General features: G+C 42.2%; 2 protein-coding genes across 2 annotated transcripts; one reads left to right on the top strand and one right to left on the bottom strand.

The window, feature by feature from the left end:
• Window positions 1-635: 635 nt before the first annotated feature.
• LOC124476399 (mucin-1-like) lies at window positions 636-13319 on the bottom strand. Its single transcript, XM_047033519.1, has 7 exons — window positions 13224-13319; window positions 12766-12933; window positions 8881-9318; window positions 4353-4415; window positions 2045-2167; window positions 1231-1277; window positions 636-648 (listed from the first exon to the last, which is right to left on the bottom strand). The coding sequence occupies exons 1-6, from the start codon at window positions 13317-13319 to the stop codon at window positions 1248-1250; spliced, it is 918 nt and encodes a 305-aa protein (XP_046889475.1). The 3' UTR covers window positions 636-648; window positions 1231-1247.
• A 3132-nt stretch (window positions 13320-16451) lies between these two features.
• LOC124476990 (iroquois-class homeodomain protein IRX-5-like) lies at window positions 16452-18782 on the top strand. The gene is made up of 3 exons (XM_047034477.1): window positions 16452-16848; window positions 17306-17708; window positions 17972-18782. The coding sequence occupies exons 1-3, from the start codon at window positions 16609-16611 to the stop codon at window positions 18646-18648; spliced, it is 1320 nt and encodes a 439-aa protein (XP_046890433.1). The 5' UTR covers window positions 16452-16608; the 3' UTR covers window positions 18649-18782.
• The last annotated feature ends 333 nt before the right edge of the window (window positions 18783-19115 follow it).

The raw sequence follows: 19115 nt of genomic DNA, 5'->3' as shown, positions 1-19115 counted from the left end.
TTTGATTTCCTTAAGACCATTGTTTCGTTATCTACTCAACTGTTATCTGCTGTGTCTTCTATCAAATGTCAGTGACGGGGGATTGTATTGACCAGTAACCCATCCATTGAAATAAGAGAGAGTATATAGTCCAATCTGTCAGATAAAATGAGAACTGAGAGTGTAATCGCTGATCTCCTCGGAAAATGCATTTTAGGTGGGAGTCAGGTGGCTGAGCGGTTAGGGAATCGGGCTAGTATTCTGAAGGTTGCCAGTTTGATTCCCGACCATGCCAAATGACATTGTGTCCTTGGCCAAGGCACTTCACCCTACTTGCCTCGGGGGAATGTCCCTGTACTTACTGTAAGTCTCTCTGGATAAGAGCGTCTGCTAAATGACTAAATGTAAATGTAGGTCAGTACTTGAACACAAATATGTATTTTTTAACCAAACGTAACCAAACGCAAAGTATTAACTTTTTAGCTCAAAACCTTTTGTAATTTAACACTTCTGGCAGATATCTATTTTGTATACACAGCATATGTAAATATATACAGACACGTATATCTACAGTATGTTAACACAGTTATACTGCATGTCTGACAACTTACGGAAGGGAGAGAGGGAAGATTTACATTTCAAAGAGTATGTACTTACAGTGATGAAGTCCTTTTTTGACCACGAAAAAGAAGGAAGGAAGTATTATGCAAGGATTATGCATGGACCTTAATTCAGTTGTGATTTTGTATCTTAAAATCTATAAATCTACAGTATACAATGTTTGCAATGAATATGAAAATCCTGGGTCATTAGGAAGAGCACAAACTGTGTCATAAGCAAATCCCCAAATGTGAAGCACCAGTGGCTTTCATCAGGTCCTTTATCGAATAAAATCTCATTTTAGAACGAGGTGGATGGTTTATCAGCTCTGCCATCTGACAGCCGACCTGGAGGTGAAACACTTAACAAAAGAGCTGCTGTCTCAAGAGGTGCCGACGAGTCAACAAACTGTGTCTGTGTGGGGTTGACAGCGTGTGACAGTTCAATTCATTTCAGACCTAAATGTGATTGACCGATAAGCGTTGGAGCTATAACCTTAGCTGTAAGTTTTTGTCTTTCAATCTCAATAACCTCTGTAGATGCCCATCAACTTCATCAACACAAGCCCCTTTATCTGATGATCCTTATACCAGAGGGGACTGTGTGTGAGTGTTTGTGTGTCTGTGTGCGTGCGTGCCTGTCAAAGAATACCTGTCAGAAGGATCAGATCAGTGCAGTGTATTCCAGTCTCGCTCATCCTGCGAGTTAAAATGTACAGTATACAAGAGTGGTTACAGTAAGTATGTGTGTTTGTTTGTTTGTTTGTTTGTTTGTTTGTTTGAGCATGTGTGTGTGTAACCTTGGTATAGTATACCACAAGTGCATCCCAGCACAGTTAAGCATAAACTAGCCAAGGCTAAAATGCCACCCTGCTAAGCCACAGTGGGACATTCAGCTGCCAAAGGCCCATGGGATAAAAGCAGAGAAGCATCACCTCAGCCTGTGTAGGTCGCTGCTAGCGTTAAGCGGTGATGCTAATCCAGCTTTGCTGACCTAGCATTAGCTACAGGTGGCCACTACTACCTGTGACAGGCCATCCCTGGTGGCTTCTGTCTGCCACTCTGGAAAGTTGGCAAAACTTCAAGAAACTTCAGTAGGCACCTCCACTGTTAACATTAGCAGTGAAGAGCTATTGGTGGTTGTGGTCAATTGTTGTTTTATGTTTTATTAGCTGAGGGCACACTGCTAGGTGCTTTGGACACTGACAATTTTAGAAGTATTTGATACAGTTATAATTTATATACAACATACTCCCACTTTGATTAAATTATACAAATATATACAAGGTGTGACTTACACTCGGCAATGCGAGTGAATCCATCATGTGTTCATTATTTAACTACAGTTAAAAACCTGTGATTTCCCCTTTTAAACCATTCTTGTCCATGGCAGTTCCCAAGCCAGCTCAAGCAAACAGTGTCTGAGATCATTGCAAATCACCGATTGGTAGGTAGCTATACTTTACCTTCTTGGAGGCCAGACTGGGGTCCTGCCTAAGGAGCTGGCGGAGGGCAGCAGTGTTCCCCAGGACACAACTCCGCAGCCAGTCCTTCTCAAGAGGCTCCATCTGGATTCGGTGGAACAGAGACTAGGTGGGAAAGAGAGACAGGGGTGAGGGTGAATGATGCAGATATAACCCCCATGGCCATTTTGGGGGGTTAAGTCCTGATTCAAAGACTTTCTAGGCCATGAGTGGACAAAGAAAACACATCGGACAAAGCCATTCCTCGTTCTCCTCCAGCTCCCTTACTTTATGAGCATCAGAGGAAAAAGTACACAGCACCAGACAGAGACGTCTACGCGTCTAACTTCCTCCACATGCTGTCTATTTGGAACACACACTACAAGTCAAGTCTTGTCTTGTATCTCTGAATCTTTCATGAACCTTTTCTCTACAGGTGACTTGTCTGGGAGACAACCCATTTATCTTCACAGGGGAGAAAAGCTGTTATCAGTGGCAAGTCGCTGGGTTGGTTCAGTTAATGAAGATCCTCAGAAGATAAAACAAACTCACTAATACATTTGATAAGGATCTGTTCACTGGGAAGGCTGTTGTGCAACCGCTATAGGTGGAGGTTTAAATTAGTTAGGAAAAATCTGTATTTGATTATGTCAAATATATTTAAAGGCACTCTAAACTCAGCTGCGATGCTAACAGCATAAGCATGCGATACTCCTTACATAAGCATTACGAGGTGAGTTAACACTGCAAGGTGAGTTGGCACTGCAGGGTGAGTTATTATTGCGAGGTAAGTTAGCATCTGAGTTAGCATTGCGAGGCGAGTTAGCATTTTTTTCTCACAAATTGACCTAGCAGTTAGCATATCTCCCTGTCCTTTCTTGGATGTCCTCTAGCCAAGCCTCCGGGCCACCAGGTTCACAAGCAGGGGTTCGGATGCCATTAGTGGTGTTTATTGACCAGCAGGGCCTTGTGAACGCCGCCCAGGTTTAATCAGTGGCCTGCCAGGACATCCACACAGCTCACCTGTTTACGCTAGCTCAGGTGTCAGCTCCGTGTTAATTATAAAACACTCGACCGCACAGGGAGCCTGTCCTTCAGCCTGACAACACACACTGTGGGGAGTGTGGGTGTTGTAGTCTTACAGAGTCAGGGAGAGAGAGAGTGAGAGAAGGAGAGGGGAAGAGAAAAAAAGTGTGTGGGGGGGACGGGGGGTTCAGATGGAGGGTTTGAAATATACAATTCCATAAAAGATAAGGATACATCTAAAGAGAGTTAGATAGCTAAATGATGTGTTCCTGTTTGTGTTTAGCTCTTTTCTCCCTCGTGTGTGCTTTAGGCATTCGAACAATGTAGGAGGAAAAGTTTTGCCTCTGTAGCTTTTACTGGAGGATGTGATTCTAGTCTCTGTTTATCTGAAACAATTAGCCAGTCAGTTGAGAAGTCGGGAGGAGGTAGACCCAAATGAGCCACCGAGAGATTATAAAAGTCAATACAAGATACAGAAGAGGGATGGGTGAAGGATGTGGATAATGACTGTAACTGGAGAAGCCTTCACACTTCCAATGCACAATAAAAGAAACAAGCAGACAAGTTTATTATTAACTTAAGGATCACTGAAGAAACAATACACATAATGTAAAGTACCTAACACTTTGACTAAGTGTGTCTGTATGCTATTTTTTCAACCTGCAGTGAGGGTTGCCACATACTGTTGCCCCATACTTTTATACTTTATAATCCCCTCAGTGTCATTGTACGCTCACCCACTCCATTTCTCTCTCAGTTTCTCGCTCCCAGTCTCTCTCTTTCCTAATCCCCTCTCTCTCTCTTTCTCTCCTTCTTCCCTGGCGAACTCCAGTTCCCACCCACCACTCACACTCTCCCCCACTCTTTTTCCCTCTCCACTCCACTCCTCCCCTGTTGTTAAGGCATAGGAGGTCCCCTGCCGGCTCCCCTGCCGGTTCCTCTCAAGCCCCCGCTGCCTCCAGTCAGCCACTACCGTAGGAGGCTGTCACAGCCAATCAGCAAACGGCTCTGTGTCCCGCCACGCAGGAGGACGGCTACAATTATGGGGTATCGCCATGGGAACGGTGTGGAGGAGTGGTGTTTTTTTGTTTTTTTTTTGGGGGGGGGGGGGGGGGGGGGAGTCTCTATTTCATCCTGGGATGTTTGGCTACTGACAGCTCTCCCATGTCTTACTAACCTATTCTGGGTGTAGGGATGCTATCATGTCCACGCACAATAATAGGCACCTAAACTGTTTGCAAATATGTTTGGGTAGATCTATGCAGATAGAGAAAGCTGTACCTACCATGACAGAGGACGCAGCAACACTTCTGGAATCATCCTCTTGGCCCTGCTGCTGCCTATAACCCTGCAACACATGATGTATCATTGTTAGCATTAGCATCAACTACGAATAACAAATTAGACTGCTGAACACATTAAATCCCATTTGCCATGTAGGCCAACAGTATGTTGTACACTTTCTACTATTACAGTTGTGAGAGATTCATAATGAAAACGAGCCCATGTGTTCATGTTGAGATTGGTTATATAAGTCTGGAGGCTGGTGGTGAATGTCCCAGAGGGAGAGATTCAGGGGGATCAAATCAAATCAAATCAAATGTATTTGTATAGCCCTTTTTACACGCAAGCATGTCACAGAGGGCTTCACATGCGCCCATAGAACTGCCCCTCAACCAACCTAAACCCTCAAGGAAGACAAGGAAAAACTCCCAGAAAAACTCCCACCGGGAGAAAAAATGGAAGAAACCTTGGGAGGAGCAATTCAGAGAGGGATCCCCTCCTCCAGAGACGGTTGGTAAGAGAGAGGAGCAGAACACAAGCTAAACATAGTCATACAGTGTCAATGGGTTTTGAAACACCAAAATCCATTGTTCCATTGGGGGAATACATAACAAATCCATTAAAATCCTAAAAAGATGGTTTGAATTCTCAAAGGCCCCCTAAAACACACTTTAGAAGACTTTTGAGATGAAGCTCCTTTCATCTCCAAACTGACATCTTTATTTAACTTCCATTGTCAGATCAGCAGACTGTAAAGGTCTTCTAATTAATGAGAGACTTGATTTGACAATGTCATTCCTTCCTTTTTCCATACAGACCACGTATGAATAAATCAGTTTCATGTTTCTATTTCACTGATCAGGTCCCAATTCCTACACCTCAAGCACTCCTCATTTGCGATTAGCTTTTAGCGTGATTTCCTTCTGCAAAACCAACAAAATGGAGAGATAACACACATTAGTTTTGCTGGGATTTTGCTTTCAGGCAAAATGTATCCTGTACAATTCCCAACGGCAGTCAGGCACTCAAATTAACTTATTCAATGCAGTATAACACACACATACGGTACACACGCACCATTTACTGCACAGTGAGAGAGCATCGTGGTAGAAACCCCTATTGTTCTGATGGACACTTGCTCCCTGTGTGAAATGTACACAGGAGCAACGCTTTGTTTGTGGAGAGAGGAGGATGCACCCCTGGAGAGAGAGGGAAGGAGGGTGCCTCTATTTTATAATTAGTAATCTAAGAAACACACACACACGCAAAAAGAACACTCACAAAACGACACACAGTTGTACCTGGTGGAATTTGTTTGTGTTGATTATTCCAAAGTTGAATGAGAGGTAAAGCTTTTAAATGCTCATGTTGATTGTAGGTAAAATAATGAGCAAATATTCCAATGAAAAGATTATGTCGCTAAGACTTTAAAGCTATAGCAGGTGGAAGAGTTTGCTTTGTGTAAAACTTGAAAACACTTGAAATCTAATTGGGAACATAGTATTGTCTAGAATGCATTGACTCTTTATTCAAAGTGATTTATTGTCTGACCATCACAAGATCGAGCCACTAAGAAAGCCAGAAATATTCAACCAAATGCAAGAATGTCGAAATAGCCCACGAATATGACCTCTCTAGCCCTCTCTTCAACATCCACACCACCATCCAGTTCCCTTTCACCGCCCAACACAGGGGGGTGAACAGATAATAAAATCAACTTTTCTCTGTGTTGACGCGACATGAATGAGCTCCTCTTCCCCCTTGAACAAAGTGTCCAGCTCTTAGCATAACAAAGCCTTTTCCCAGCCTGCCCCTGCTCCTCCACTCCTCTATCTGTTCATCCTGTCAAAACACGAGCGCTTCGCACTCCCCATCTCTTTCTCCTCCCTCGCTTCCAACACAATAAGAGCCCTTTGGATCCCCTGACAGCTAAAAGCGGAGGCGGCAAGGGGTGGGGTGGTGCTGGTGGTGGTGGTGAGAGGAGGGGGAGTCGCCAATCTTTCCGCAGTTCTGGATTGGCCCTTTTGTATTTCAATTGGCGTCCTAATTGGTCGTGTTCATGGGTCACTCTGTAAAACCAGTAGCAATGAAATTCTGCAACCTGGCTAATAAGCCATCGGTCTGAAACAAGGCATTCAGTTAAAAAAAAAGTACATAACAATGATGGAGAGAGGAGAGAGAGATTTATGAATATAAGAGAGAGAGAGAAAGAGAGAGAGAGAGACAGAGAGAGAGAGAGAGAGAGAGAGAGAGAGAGAGAGAGAGAGAGAGAGAGAGAGAAAGAGAGAGAGAGAGAGAGAGAGAGAGAGAGAGAGAGAGAGAGAGAGAGAGAGAGAGAGAGAGAGAGAGAGAGAGAGAGAGAGAGAGAGAGAGAGAGAGAGAGAGGTGAATTTGTAAAAAGTCGTGAGGAAGGAGAATTGTGTTTTTAAAACTGTCCAGCAATTGAATTTGGTCTAAAGAATATCCCCTTTTATCTTTAGTGAACATTACAATTTTTTGAGATCAATTGCAACTTTTTAACCGTTGTGTGGTAATCATATATATGTTACTAACCCAATATTCACAGGTCTGATAGACCCATTAAAGATACTAACTAACCCCTAATATGCACCAGGCTGGGATAGACTGTGAGAAAACAGGGAAACACAAGGGTTACTGACATAATTGAGGCAGAGACTATAATAAGCTTTCATTATCAAAACAAAACAGAACACCCTTGACTATCATGAGCTCATCTATTGTATGTCCCTGTTGAATTACAATGAGAAAAGCAGGCAAGAAAGGTTCTGATGAAGAAAAAACTATCTGTGTGTCCCTAAAGTAAGCGTTTTATTAAAAGCTTAAAAAGACAAACCCCTTCATCATCCAATCAATGTGATAAGCAATTGTGTCTATCATAACATTTGCATCTCTTTTGATTGGGGTTATTAGCCACACTAATAGCATAAAAAGGCATTTTTTAGATATATAATCAAGAAAGGTGTTGTACTAGTCAGTGTGCTTCATGTAATCTAATAGTCTTTGTAGCCAAATTTCCATTTCTAAGGGATTTACATAGGGAACACCCCCGGCGATAAAGGATTTATTATAAAGGCATGAGAACCCATGAGGCTAGTACTTCCCTTTAATTATTGTTCTAGAATCAAATGTTGGCCCCGCAGTCATGATTCGATAATTCTGTCTGAAAATTAAATGTTTCTAAACAGTCTAGTGAGATGGAAAAGAGAGCCTGAAAGATCATTAAGACTGAGAAAGACGGATTCCATACTTCCTTTAATGAGAGCCGAGGAGGTTTACTTCTCTGAGGCATGACTAAGCTATATTGAAAAGGATAATATTGGTCTCTTAAAGTCACTTGTGTATATTTTGGTTCAATTATGTAATGTGATTCTCGTTTTTTGTGTAACCTGAGTATGTGGGCATTATCATAGTTCACAAGAGACGTTATGGGACACGTGTTGACAGTTGTGTTATTCTGATACCTTTCCAACTTTATTGGATTGTTCATGAGTAAAGTTTGATTTTGTTGTTTTTGAGGCACTCCGATTCAGGGTTTGAATTGAAAACCAGCCTCCACACAAATCATGAGAGATTCATGTCAACATTGAAACAAAATGGCCACGCCATTTTTACGGAACACCATGTTAATCAGTTTTGTGGTAACTAATGAAAGGTCTTGCACACATTAACATATTAATTGAGATTTCCACAACCCGGCCTCTCCAGTGAACTACATTCAAATAATCATCTTTGGGCGCCAACTGAGTTTTTATTTTATTTTATCTAAATGACAGTGGAAGAAGATAACAGCATTGTAGGGACACACACCAGGGTTGTACGCTTTTGGAGTAAAAGGCTCTTATCTCACCCAGAGAACCCTAGCTTATGCAATCTGCCCTTCCATTCAGCCCGTCGAACATATGATTGTTTGAGAAATGAAAAACCCATTTGGACGAAGACGACAGGCATGAAAAGGCGACGTCTGTGCTGTAGCATGCCCCTCGTTGTCAAAGCCTTGTGGGGTCGCCAAAGGTCAAGGGAATTATGATTCCTAGAGCGTCTAGCCTGGCGTCTGAAACAACTATACAGCCCTGGTGCTCATCCAAGAGGTCCCATATTCCAATCTGACCTCCAGATAAAGCGTCCTTTTTTCGACGATAATGAAACTTGATAGCTCTAAGGTGAGACATGATAGTTTTGTCAAGAGGGGAATATCTGTTGTTCGGTTACAAGGGTACAACTTGGCCAAATGGAGGAGTTTTTGTGCTGGAGCTTCGCCGATCTTTTACAGCTACTGTGTCCTCTGGCTGTGGTTAGGGCCATGAAAGCCATGATGATTCACTTTATAAACATAGGTCTTCTACACCTATAAGGGCTCAGTCAAGTACCAGTGAGTAAGACACAGGATAAAGTAAGAGGAACTCTATGTACTGTTAGGTGTCTCTGTGTGTTGCATCGGTATGTGTGTGTGTTTGTGTAGAGGGGAGATTGCAGGTTTGTACGCCATCAGTGTGTTTGTGTTTGCTCACCCTGGAAGAGATGGTCACCTCGCTGGCACACAGGGAAACAGAGTCACTTCCCAGGGACAGCAAATCAGAGCAGGCCATGTCAACTCCGTCACTGGCATCACTGAAACAAGGGCTGGGGATAGGGCTGGGACTAGGACAGTCACTAAAGCCTGGACTGAGGCTGGAACAAGGGCTTGGGATAGGGCTGGGAGAAGGGCTGGGACTATGACCCGGACTGAGGCTGGGACAAGGGCTGGAACTGGGACCTGGACTAGGGATGGGACTAGAGCTGGTCATAGTGCTGAGATTAGGGCTAGGACCTTGGCTGGAGATAGGGCTGGGATTAGGGCCTTTAGCCATCACTGATACTGCTGGTAACATCAGATCTTGTGGTCTCTCTGGTCCCTTCAACCTTGCTGCTTCTGGTTCCCCAGGCTGGACCTGTGCAAGTTCTCGTGCCTGGCAATGGGACACAAAAAAGGATTTTATAGGTAGGGTAGTCACATATGTACAAAGCGTCTTCCCCCCCTCCGCCCCACACACACACACATACACACACACACACAGACACACACACACACACATACACACATTTAAATGCATACAAACCCACTTGCCCAGTCTCAGTATCTCTTTCTCTGTTGCTGTTTCTTTATCTCTCTCCCAGAAATACTCCCTCAAAACATTCACCCACCCATGAAATTATTGTACGAATCTAAATGACGAACAAATCATATTTCACATCCTATCCAAATACAAACTATCCAGACCCTCACAGAAAGCACAAAACATGATATAGGGTATCAGCATCAGTTCCAATAAGACTCCTGTCTCTCAAAAGGATTTTGAGCAGTTGCTGAATTACCATATAAGAAACTGTTTACAACTCAACAAAATGTCTGCTCGCCTCTGTGAAAGTTGCATTCACCAGCACTTTTTGAGTACAAAATGAATGGTTTGCTTGTTGGATGCAATTAGGGTCCCCCCGAAAGCTGTGATTGTCCTTTAACCGTTTAAGACTGACGTCCCTCGAGAGCTAATTATCCACACACTATTGACCTTTACTCACACACTCTCAGATACACGCACACACACCAAAACCGCCTATACTCTCACACACAGATATACTATAGATCTGACTGCTGAAATGATGATCATACAAACAATAGCCCAACACACAAATACACGTTGATGCACACAGAGCTAATAAAACTGCAGTGAAATAAATGATAAATCAAATCACTCTAATATGTTTGATCTCAGTTAATAGTCTCTCAGTGCTACTGTGTTTGATCATTATGAAATTCTTATATGCCACAAATAGCGGCCTCTTTCACGTTATTGCAATTTAACAATAACACATGCACAATCTGCTCAGAAAAATACTATAAAAAAATCTTTTTTTTCATAAAAGCTTTGTGTTATAATTACCAGAACTCATTGAAAGCAACTGTAAAAGATACACTTACGTAGCATGTAAATAGCTGGCATTGTATGCTCAGAACATTACATTGCAGACTGTTTAGTGTAAAACAACATTTGGAGCAAAAGTACATGAATACCACACTGTCCAGACGTTTATTTCTTCTAAAAACAAGATTTAAATGATTTGCTATCAAGCGACGAGTTTTCAGATGAGAAGGCTGGTGTTGGTAGTAGGTTTCAACATATATGACACAGAGGGGACTATAATTGGTTAGAGTGACTGTCTTACGTGCGTCATCAAAGACGCTGAATATCTGCCAAGCATAGGCCATTAGCAAGTACAGACAAATGAAGTGTCCATGTTCATTTACATAAAAACACAACAGTATATGCGAGGGCAGTGTTCGGAGATGGCAGGAAGGAGAAGACAATAACTAAGCAAGTTCCGTTGTAGACGTACATCCCGAATCAAAGGCAAGGGAGCAGGGATTTCACAGTGGCTTGACAACGATGTAGCAACAAGGGAACGAGGGCCGTGACAGCCATAGTGTGCTACTCAAGGACAGCACACAGCTATGTTGTTTTAAAATGCAATGCCAAATTTGAATAGACATGTTATCCCATTAAGTTTTCCCAATACTGTTGGCTTTGTCACAATCTTGAATATAAATACATTCACTGAAGATTTTTTACCTTTATTGTCTTTATAAAGCTTGTTACAGCACACACCTCAGAGTGGGCCGTAATCATAACCAAAATAGCTTTCTGCCTTCAGAAATATTCATGATCTTCTTCATGATCTTTTTGACATCTCCATAGTTATTGGTGCCGTAAAAACTCAATGAGATGAGCTAAGTATGTTAGCATTGCTTTTTAATGTATAAAATATAAATATTATTCAAGCTTTAGAGGGCAAAATGGCACAAGCTGAGGTAAAACAGCTTATATTGAAGGTGAGCCAACTGTAGATATTTGATAAAGGACATAATAGCACAGTCAGACCTAATGATGCCAGGGGCTCAAGGGTTACTTGAGATAAGAACCTTTGAGCAGGGGTGTACAGAAGTGCCTTCTCTCTTTCCCTCCCTTTCTCTAAACCTCTCTTCCTCTCTTTATCCCTGCCTCTCTCTCTGTCATTCTCTCTTTCCTTCTTTCTCTCTCTCTCTCCCTTTATGCCTCTCCCTCCCTCCTTCTCCGTCACTCTCTGTCTCTCTTCCTCTTTCCGGATTGGCATCTTCCTATTTCCTCTGCAGGAGAGTGTGTGTATTCCCCAGTGAACACTCAAGCCTGTAAATTGTTTATCAGACACTAATGCAGGAGCCTAATCCTATTTGCATTCATATTAGTTCCCCCCGTATCGCAATCCAAGGGAATTACTTATTCGAATTCTTCTGAGGGGTAAATAACTTTATGCATGATATCGGTATCTTCATAATTCAGATCGCTAAAGTCAATTTGGTTTAAGTGCTCCTCCACCATATGCGGGATGGGTTCTGAGGAAACTTATTTGAAGGCGGTTCGGATCAGTGAACATGTACACACAAGGGTGGGTAATGGAATCTATCACAGGAGCACTGTAAGATAGTTAAATTCTCACATGTTTACTCCTTCAGCATCCCCCGGCACAGCCATAAGCCTCACAGATTCAGAAGTACAGTTACAGTATGTAGCCAAAGTGCTTTGTGACAGAGTGGATACCCAATATTTTCACTTATTTGCATATAGATGTATTTTCGTATTTAATAAGCTTGAATTACCCAGACTATTCAATTATCAAATACATGTCAATGTTTTGCTTTCTGAAGGGTCAGACAGATTCAACAATGAAGAATTTACAGTGTACAAAGGGGCTGGAGACATAGAACTTAGAGCTGGAGCATTGTCATACAAAACAAAGCTGCAATGAAACTCTTGTATTTCAGTATACTAACACGCAACACCCAACTAACAGAGTGTAGTAACACAGTAATGAGTGAAAAATATAGTTTGAACAACTAACATTGAATGGGAAAAGGTGCCATGCCTATTAAACAGCAAGATTCAGGATTCAGGCCATGATATTTTCTTTCACCAATGTATCATAGATGTTCATTCATCTCTAATCAACTAGGTGATATGAGAAACCAGGACATGAGTGCATAATTACCAGCCTCAACCTAAAAAACGGGGTAATATATGAAAAATAGAGTGAAATATTGAGTTATGAAAGTGGTTTGATGAAACTGAATAAGACCCAGATTGGTGTAAAAAGCTGTCAGAAAACCTGGGCTTTGAACTTGATCAGAGGCATCGTTTAAACAAGGAACAAAGCCAGCAAATGTGAAGAAGAAAGGGCTACCTGCAAGTGATGAAAACAAAGAGGTTGCAGAAGAGTAGACATTTGGCAGTGTGATCCCATGTCGAGAGGGAACCGTTGAAACCTATGAATATAGATGAGGGCGAGATGTGCATATTTCCCATCAGGCCTTGTGTCTTACTCACCTCCTGTGCCTGAGTGATCACCACGGCTGGGATGCCACCACCTGGCTCCCCAGCCTCATCCCCACAAGGCTTGTCAGTGACTGGCTCCTGGTCAGGGTTAGTTGGGTCGGCTGAGGAGGGTCCGATGGATGACACTTGTTCTGTTACAGGCTGTTTGTTTTGGTCCTGCTGTTGGGTTGTATCATTACAAGGTGATGGGTCAGAATTTCTAACTACACCAAGATCTAGATTGTGTGCCTGGCCATTATGTAGCTCATGCAGCTGTGTGTTGTCCTGGTCTACTTTGCCTTCAGTGTCTTGGTTCTCAGATGGAACTTGGTCCAGGTTGTTTGACTGATCTTGGACAGAAATATGTGTAGTATCTGGACTTAATGCTTGGTCCTGGTGTTGAGTTAGATCTTGGTGTGAGGCATGCTGAGTATCTTCTTCTTCATGACCTTCTACTAAAGCATCAAGACTTTCCTGGTCCTGATCTCGGTCCAACTCTGGACCAGAAAGTCTTTCTTGGTCATGGTCAGAATCCAAGTCTGGATAGTGGAGTCTTTCATGGTCATGGTGACCTAGTTCTAGATTATAGAGTGTCTCTTGGTATTTAGGTGGACCGTGGTCCCGATTATCTGGTCTTATATGATACTGAAGTCCTCCTTGATCCAGTTCTTGATCTTTTACTTCCTGTTTCACACTGTTTAGTTTTTCTGTTTCCTGTTTTTGTTTCTGGTCTAAAGGGTATTTTGTTTCCTTGTCCTGTGTTTGATGGTTTTGTAGCACTGTGAGTATGTCATGGTCTCGCTCAAAATCCTCATCATTACTTTTCAGTCCTACCAACTCTTGAACCTGTGCTAGATCAGACAGTCTTTGCTGGACTGGCGTTGGACTCTGATCTTCAATGTTCGGTCTATCGAGGAATTCTCCTGCCGTTGAAGACTGGGCCTCGTTGCCACAATCTGGAGAACTTGGGTCCACCACCAAGGGTGGGCTTCCTGTATGGGATTCCATCATGGTGTTCTGTGTTACCTGCCAATGGAGTGCAAACGAGACAAATTAGCATCACATGTTCCCTTCTAGTCAATCAAAGAGGAAACCAACATTAGTCCTTGTAATAGGCTACTATTGTTTTGTTTTACAAAGAATTGCTTTACAGTAATGCCCATGGGAAGTAATTATGTTCAAGTTCATGACTACATTTCTTACTTAGATAACTATTAAAAAAGGAGCATTTTCAATTAATCAAACATTGTCTACAAGTAACCTTTACTGTTGTGCCCCCAGGGCTAAGTTAATTTGTGATGAATATAAAAAGGAGACTGCCAATCCCTTTCATCTGTGAATTCATCTACAGAAAAGAGAGATTATGCCTTAGAGAAAGATGAGTAGATGATGGAATTGAAGAGTGTATTTCCTTAAATATTCAACTGTATTCATTCAAACTGTTTCCATGTGATGCAATTCAACACCATGAGAGCTTTCTGATTCCACTCAGTGTTAAATATGCATTAAAGGAAAATATGCATAGTAGAATTTGTGTTAAATTAATGGTACCTCACTCATACTAAACCACATCCATAACTGCTTCATTTAAAATAATGGTCAACCACCGTATCACACAGATACACAACCTTCAAACCTTCCACAGTAAACCTAAGGGCCTACGGGCTCATCCCCCCCCCCCCCCCCCCCCCCCCCCCCCTTCAACTGCAGTACCACATTAATGAAGTGATGTTTTAAAAAGCGTGAAAATGCCATTTCTAATCTATTCAACCCATCTGTGGTGTGCGGGCTAGAAAACTGCCCATGATCCATAAAACGATCCGCTCGTCACCTGCACCATTTCACCCGGCAGCGGTACGGAGTGCAGTCATGCTTGTGATGCGCTCAGAGAGACTCCTTAAGGGGAGCGTCTTCACATTACTCAAGCTTCATTATGCCCAATCAATATTCGTTTAGTGGCCGAGGTTATTGACTCCTTCTCAAATCAAGGAAGCCTACTCCCTTCTCCACAGCTCCTTGACACCGCTCCAGTAATTTGTGTCGTTATTTTTTTTGTATATATATATTATCCAAAGGCTCTTGCAGACGTAAGCAGTCGAAATATTTCAGCGGCCTGCAAGATCTGCCTTTTCCATATTGTTTAAATAAACAACAAATTATTCAAATCTATCAGGTGCAGGAATTCACAGAGTTTTCCTGTTGTAGGCGACGCGAAAATAGATTACTAATATGTCATTATAATGACATGACAGTGAAGGGAACAAATCTTAAAATCCTATTATTCCTTTCCAGGTAAAACAAATGATCTAGAACGAAGCTGTCAACATCAGTTATGATCGATCAGTTAGGTCTGTCTACTTGTAGATGTAGTGCAAAGGAAAGCTTACCTGGAAACTTATCTGCAATCCAAGCGAGAGTAGGCTACCTAGGGTGGCTAGGAGTGGCAATTATAAAAAGATGTTCACCGTTACTGAAAATCCATGATCCATTTCCAAGAGGTTTATGTGTGAGTAAATATGGTGTATCTGACTGATGACTGACCACAGACATTCCTGTCATAGGCAGACTGAATGTCCCTCCGTTAAGTAGCACTCTAATTATAGTAACTACAAAGAAGCTTAACACTGGTGCCACGCATGTTTACAGAGAGAGTTGCCATAGTATGGTTACAGATGAAGACATCACAATATCACTACACCCTTATGACTATAGTTCTTGCCATATTGTACTTAATATGTAATTGTGTAACTAAATTAAGGCAACTCTTTTGATTTATAATGAAGTGGATTGTTGATATAAATTGAGTTTTTGATATAAATATACCGTTGTGACCTAGTTTCAATTTTAAGGTATTCATATTTTTTTTTACCAGCAACTGAGGTATAGTTGGCAGTAAAAGTTGCACATATCTTTATATATCTTTAGAGTGTAAGGATAAGGATTATTATCTTCACTAATCTTCTCTGAGTGCATTACAATGCTTACAGATCTGTGATTATTGTCTCCAGAAGTCCAGTAGGTATTTCAGTTGGTCCAGACCGTGAGTAGGCTACCTCAAAGAAGAGTAAATGCCAGCAACTTCCACTGCTGACGTGCCTATCATGGTGTGGGCTTGCTTTGGCCTGATATCATAGGCTGATCATTTATCAAAGAAAGATCAGATCACAAAAAATATATATAACAAAATGAATTCACACAAAAACGAAGCTTTTTGCAATCGACTTGGTTTCAGTACACATGGCAAGTTTGACAGCCAGGTCAGAATCATCATTTGGCAGGACAAACAGCGAACCCTCTCGGTTAGCGGGTGGAATTGTTAACGCCAGGGTTATCAATAGTTGAAAGAAAACTATTGGCATACAGCCAGGCTGAGTCAATTACATTTTGACACCGAGTCAGTGCATTAATGGACACTGTTAATATGATCATATGAATATCAGTCTCTTGAAACTACGTTTACTCTACTACCAGTGCGTGTGTGCGCGCGAGTGTGTATTGACGGGGGTGGAGCTGACAATAATACAATGAGGCTGCTCTTCTTTCGCTGACTCCCCTTTCAGGAGGACCGCGTTCGATTCAGAACTCTCAATTTCCAGGATCTGGCAGGGCGACATTCGCAAGGCGTTGCGCTTGCAGGCTGCTGTCGACTAACCCACCCAACTGGCAGCTCCAAAAATCTAACAAGCAGAAATCGTTTTAAATGGTACTTAACTGATTGAAGTTGTCACACTTAAACGTGCACATTGAGGGAAAATCAGAATCTTCAGATGTGTTTTTCTTAATGTCTATCTCGTCTGTGAGCGCGTCTTGGGCGAAAGCGCACTAGTCTAGAGTGGCTAACTTTTGGAAGTCACTATGGCGTATCCTCAGGGCTTTCTGTTCCAGCCGTCGGTTTCGCTGGCTCTACATTCCTGCCCCACGTTTAGTCCGAGTATGTTGTTAGGACCAAGGACAGAGGAACTTGGACGGTCGTCTTCAGGATCAGCTTTCGCGCCGTACGCCGGATCTGCGTTCAATAGTTCGTCGCCTGGTTTCAACTCTCACCTTCAGTACAGCGGAGAGCCTAGAACTGCAGCTTCATTGAATTCGTTTGTGGTGAGTTTAAGTATAAATTATTCGTGGTATCTGAAAGTTATGGAAAATCTGTAATGTTAAATAATGCAGTAAAAGGTCAGCATGCCGTAACATCCGTGAAACCCAAATGTGAGCGGTGCGTAAAAGTTTAAAAAAAAATGTCAACCCTGCTGATTAATAAGCAATTAACATATCGTTGAAGTTAAATGTGTAGGCTATTGAACATGACAAATTGTTGATATTTAACATCATGCTATATGCAAATGTTAAGCTGTTCTTATTGCAAGATGTCTATGCCTTGGCGAAAAAGTTGTTTAACGCTATTCGGGTTTTTTTAGGCTTAGCTTACCTGTTTTGTTACCTTGTTTTTATAATTGCAAGGTTACTTTTGTTTTATCTCAACCTAAACACACATACGATTATGATAACGGGAAACTTTGATCAGCAGTTAAAAAAAGACATTCTCTCTCTCTTGAAGGGTTCTGGATATGATCCGTCGTCAGGAATCACCGGTTCTTTAGAATATCACCCTTTTGGTGGGGCCCTAGGGCCTTATGCATATGGAGACCCAGCATACCGTAAAAATGCAACAAGAGATGCTACGGCAACTCTCAAAGCATGGCTCAACGAACACCGCAAGAACCCGTACCCGACCAAGGGCGAGAAGATTATGCTGGCCATCATCACTAAAATGACTCTGACCCAAGTATCCACCTGGTTCGCAAACGCCAGGAGGCGGTTAAAGAAAGAGAATAAAATGACATGGACCCCCAGGAACAGAAGTGAGGATGAGGAGGAAGATGACAACATTGACCTGGAGAGAAATGATGAGGATGAAGAACCGCTAAAACACCCCGAGGAAACTGGGTCTAAAGAAACAGGTGCGTAAAAACTATTTTGGATCCTGTTCAAATAGTCTTATTAAAATGATCTTATGCGCCTTAGTAACACATTAACACAGATACATTTAGCCTAATATTATTCATATCTAATTAATATTCCATACAAGTATTGGCTACCTTAAGGCCAAGTATTGTGATAAGATATTTGTTATTCAATTATACTATTTATAACTGTCCCTACTTTTTGCAATTACGTATCGCATTAGTGTAATCCGAACATGACCTTATCTTTTTGCTTGTAGTTGGACACCACCCAAATCCGGGGGGAATCGCTTCTGAGAAATACCAGGAGGACAGTAACATGGACCACGTTGCGCCAACAGATTCGGATATAAAAGACCATGGTGATAGAAGGCTGTCTGAAAGACTGGGGCCTGTGTCAGAGTCCCCCCAGACTGCGCAACTTGGGGTGGAGAGGATATCAGAGTCACTCAGCCCTGCCAGTCCATCACCGAGGCGCACCTTTGACCCTATTCCGAGCAATGCAGCCTCGGTCATTCACGCACCCCCTTCTGCCCCCAAACCCAAACTGTGGTCGCTCGTTGAGATTGCAACTTCGTCGGACAAATGTAAAGGAATTAGCGACACTTCCCAGAACACTGGAATTGGACATCGCGCTGACATCACCGTGCGTGCTGCCTCACCATCGCGGGCCTTTCCTCAGAGTGCGGCGCTCTCTAGACACGTTTATTACACGTCCCCGCTCTTCACGGGTTACTCGAACTATGGCGCTTTTGGACACCTCCACAGTAACCCCGGACAAACCGCCCACACAGTGACGCAGTTAAACGGAATACATCAAACAATGTTACAGAGAGCAGAGGCTATGGCGAGAGACAGTAAAGTCAGGAGTCAAACTCGGCTTGATATTTGTAAAGATTTAACATACGAACTAAAGAAAGGTATGACACATATTTAACATGCAATTCATCTGGTAAGATAAATAGACATCTATTTATTACAACAAACTAGAAAACGTAAGTGGCGGGGAAATGATATTGGGCCTGTTTAGCTTTGAATGTCAAACGAAACATTCATAAGGAATTCCTTTTTATACACAGGTAAAAAAACAGTTATTTAGGAATTTGAAAATGCTATTCAATCATTAGGCTTTGTATTTTCAGAGGATGTTGTGTTCTTCGGTTAGTCTGCTGCATTTCTTTGCTACAAAGCGCTGTGAAGAATTATTCATTAAAGCTAGTTTTATAATGGACAACTGACAACTGCTACTCCAAACTGTGTTTTTTTCCATAATCGTTCAGAATCTATTTTCCAGGTCAAGAATCACATAATTTCGAGCCAGCAAGTGCTCTTGGTATTCGTTTAAACTCGGTAAAATCGCAAATATCATCCATGTAATTTAACGTCTTTAAATGTAGTTATTTT

Source organism: Hypomesus transpacificus, chromosome 14 (genome assembly GCF_021917145.1).
Source record: "Hypomesus transpacificus isolate Combined female chromosome 14, fHypTra1, whole genome shotgun sequence".
Taxonomy (NCBI): domain Eukaryota; kingdom Metazoa; phylum Chordata; class Actinopteri; order Osmeriformes; family Osmeridae; genus Hypomesus; species Hypomesus transpacificus.
This window is presented reverse-complemented; position numbering and strand designations above follow the sequence as displayed.